Source organism: Amblyomma mixtum, chromosome 7, assembly GCF_055824585.1.
Source record: "Amblyomma mixtum isolate Tamu chromosome 7, ASM5582458v1, whole genome shotgun sequence".
Classification (NCBI taxonomy): Eukaryota; Metazoa; Arthropoda; class Arachnida; order Ixodida; family Ixodidae; genus Amblyomma; species Amblyomma mixtum.
This window is the reverse complement of record NC_143018.1, coordinates 19,672,506-19,674,977: the sequence shown is the minus strand read 5'-3', so window position 1 is coordinate 19,674,977 and position 2,472 is coordinate 19,672,506. Positions and strand designations below refer to the sequence as shown.

At 51.1% G+C, this 2,472-nt stretch overlaps 1 protein-coding gene across 1 annotated transcript; it reads right to left on the bottom strand.

Moving 5' to 3' along the window:
• Positions 1–284: 284 nt before the first annotated feature.
• On the bottom strand, positions 285–1,397 carry LOC149335153 (kelch domain-containing protein 3-like). The gene has a single exon (XM_089553890.1). The coding sequence runs from the start codon at positions 1,395–1,397 to the stop codon at positions 285–287; it is 1,113 nt and encodes a 370-aa protein (XP_089410016.1).
• Between the last annotated feature and the right edge of the window lie 1,075 nt (positions 1,398–2,472).

The window sequence follows — 2,472 nt, the reverse complement described above, 5'->3', positions numbered from 1 at the left end:
CCATCTTTTATGGGTAAAATCGAATGTTACCACACACACGCTCACAGACAGGATTAAGGCTTACGCCTTAAAATCTGTCCCTTAGGTGTTGGTACAGCATCACTGCAAACTCAGATCAGTCAAGACCACACAATTGCCGCACTAAGAAATGCCGCCTTTGCGAAGAAACTCAGTACAGAAAGGGCGCTAGTTGGCTACAGTAAGTAGCATTTATTGATGGCTTCAAGAGCGCTGATGTCATGTACACTGATTTGTCGTCCTCTGTGGCTACACCGAACGCGGTCTTAGCTTAGCTTAGCGCGGTGCTGACATTCATCATCATCACATTGGTCCGAATCAAGGTCGTCCGAAGTCATGGCACTGATCGCGTTCCTAATTCCAGGTGGTAAGAGTTCGGTGTCTATGCGTGTATCTAAAACAGCAAGCAGGGACATGGTGGACAAAGACGGTGAAAAGTCCAACACGTGCAACTCGTTCACTTGTCTGTATCGCGGATCCCCGAACACAAACAGCTTTTCGTCCGTCACACAACACACCGCCTTATCCCATCCGTCGGACGGGCGTGCTCGATCATCTTGAACAATGCTCCAGGACGACGTCATCGGGTTGTACTTGTACAGCTCTGCTACGGATGTCCTAAAGAGTTTGTGGTAACCTCCGAATATGTAGAACTCCTTGTTGTACACGAAGGAAGAGTAGGAGTGCCTTAACCAAAATGGGTCAAGGCCTTCCTCATGCGGCTCCAGCCAGGTCGAGGTTACAGTGTCGAAAAGGAACAAAGCGTTTGGATTCCACTGAGATTCCGAAGGATCTGAACCCGGGGCGCCATACACGTATATTTGGCTACCCATGGCTGAAGCCGTGTGGTACTCTATCATTCCCGGATTTTCGCCTCTGGTGGGCACACGATGCCACTGAAGGGTCTCCAGGTCGAGGAAATCTATGATGTCCTGCGGGCGCGTGTGCTCGCCATCCCAGCTCGATCCACCGAAGAAGTACACTCGATGGCCTACCACACATGCCGTTTGGTACAGGCGTGCTTCTGGCACTTGTCCAGACTGATCCAGGCGGCTCCATGTCATGGCCCTGGTGTCAAACCGGGAAATGGCGTTGCGGGCTTGAGGGCTGCTCTCGGCGCCCCAGAGATAGGCACAGTGGCCATAGGCTACGACCGTGAGCTTCACGTATGATACCTCCAATGCTCCAACGTCGGGTAGAGTCTGCGTATCCAGTAGATGCCACCTGTAGGATCGAGGGTTGAGGACGTACACGTCGACCGGGGCTGGTTTGGAGTCACCCATCCTGTACTTGCTCCCAAACGAGTAGATGTTCCCCTCGATGGTGACCGCATTGGACAGGAATGGGTCTGGCACGCCTCTCTTCCTCACAGTCCACATCTTGCAGCGACAGCGAATTTCCCTCCGGACGTGATGCACTGCTGCTTTGCTGTCCTAAACTGTTGCGGCACGCGGTGAGAATGGACGGCTTGCTTGAGAGCTTCAGAATTTATAAGAATCTCGAACCACGCCACGTCCACAATTTTGAAACCGGAAACCCTCGTTCGGAGACGGCAATCTCAAAATCTTGTTCCAAAAGAGGGTGGGGAGATGTCTTTTTATCTTCATGAGAGGGAAGTTGTTGAAAGGAGACAATAGATCACGAATCATTGTAACTTTGGCACAGCTTCTTTTTGTGCTCTATCTTGAAATCTGGTGTTGACTGACGGGGCTACAACAGAAAGGGACGGGAAGATGTTTTTTTTATCTGCATGATGGGGAAGTTGTTGAAGGACTCAATATTCGCTATCTTGATAGCTGGTGGTGACCGCCCGGGCTCCAGTTTCGCGCAGATTAGGTGTAGCGCCCCCCCCCCCCCCCCCTTCTATCTTTTCGAAGAAGGCTACAGTGGAGAGCTACTGACTCCTCTCCTCTCGCGTTAACCCCTTTATTGATCAGAGGAGGAAGGAAAAACGTGGTCTCTGAATTAAGGTTTTTGGCCTCTCCCGGCCTACGTCATCAGCGCACGTGTTCCGGGTCCTATGTGCAAAACATGCTGCGTTCCGAGAAGGCTCTCACCGGGAGAAGACAATCTGCGAGGCGTCTCGAATCTGAGAACAAAGGCTGCAGGGAGTGCTTCAGGACAGAAAAACCGGTTCACAACCGGAAGTGGACGATTTTGCCCATTGGGTGACGTCACACTGTTTATGCCAGGGAGAAGTCTAATCTGCAAGTTGTCCATTCCAGAAAAGCTGACTTATACCCCTGCCACACGGCAAATTTAATGTCATTCCCATGGATTGACGTTCGTTCAAAATGACATTATTTTGCTGCCACACGAGAAAATATGTCATTCGATGAAAACGACATTAGGCATCCAATGAGTTTACAGAACTCATTATCGTCCCCGCAGGGAGGCGTCTGCAGCATGCAGACGTTGGTGAGTGGCGACACCACGGGGTTAACCCGAGCATCC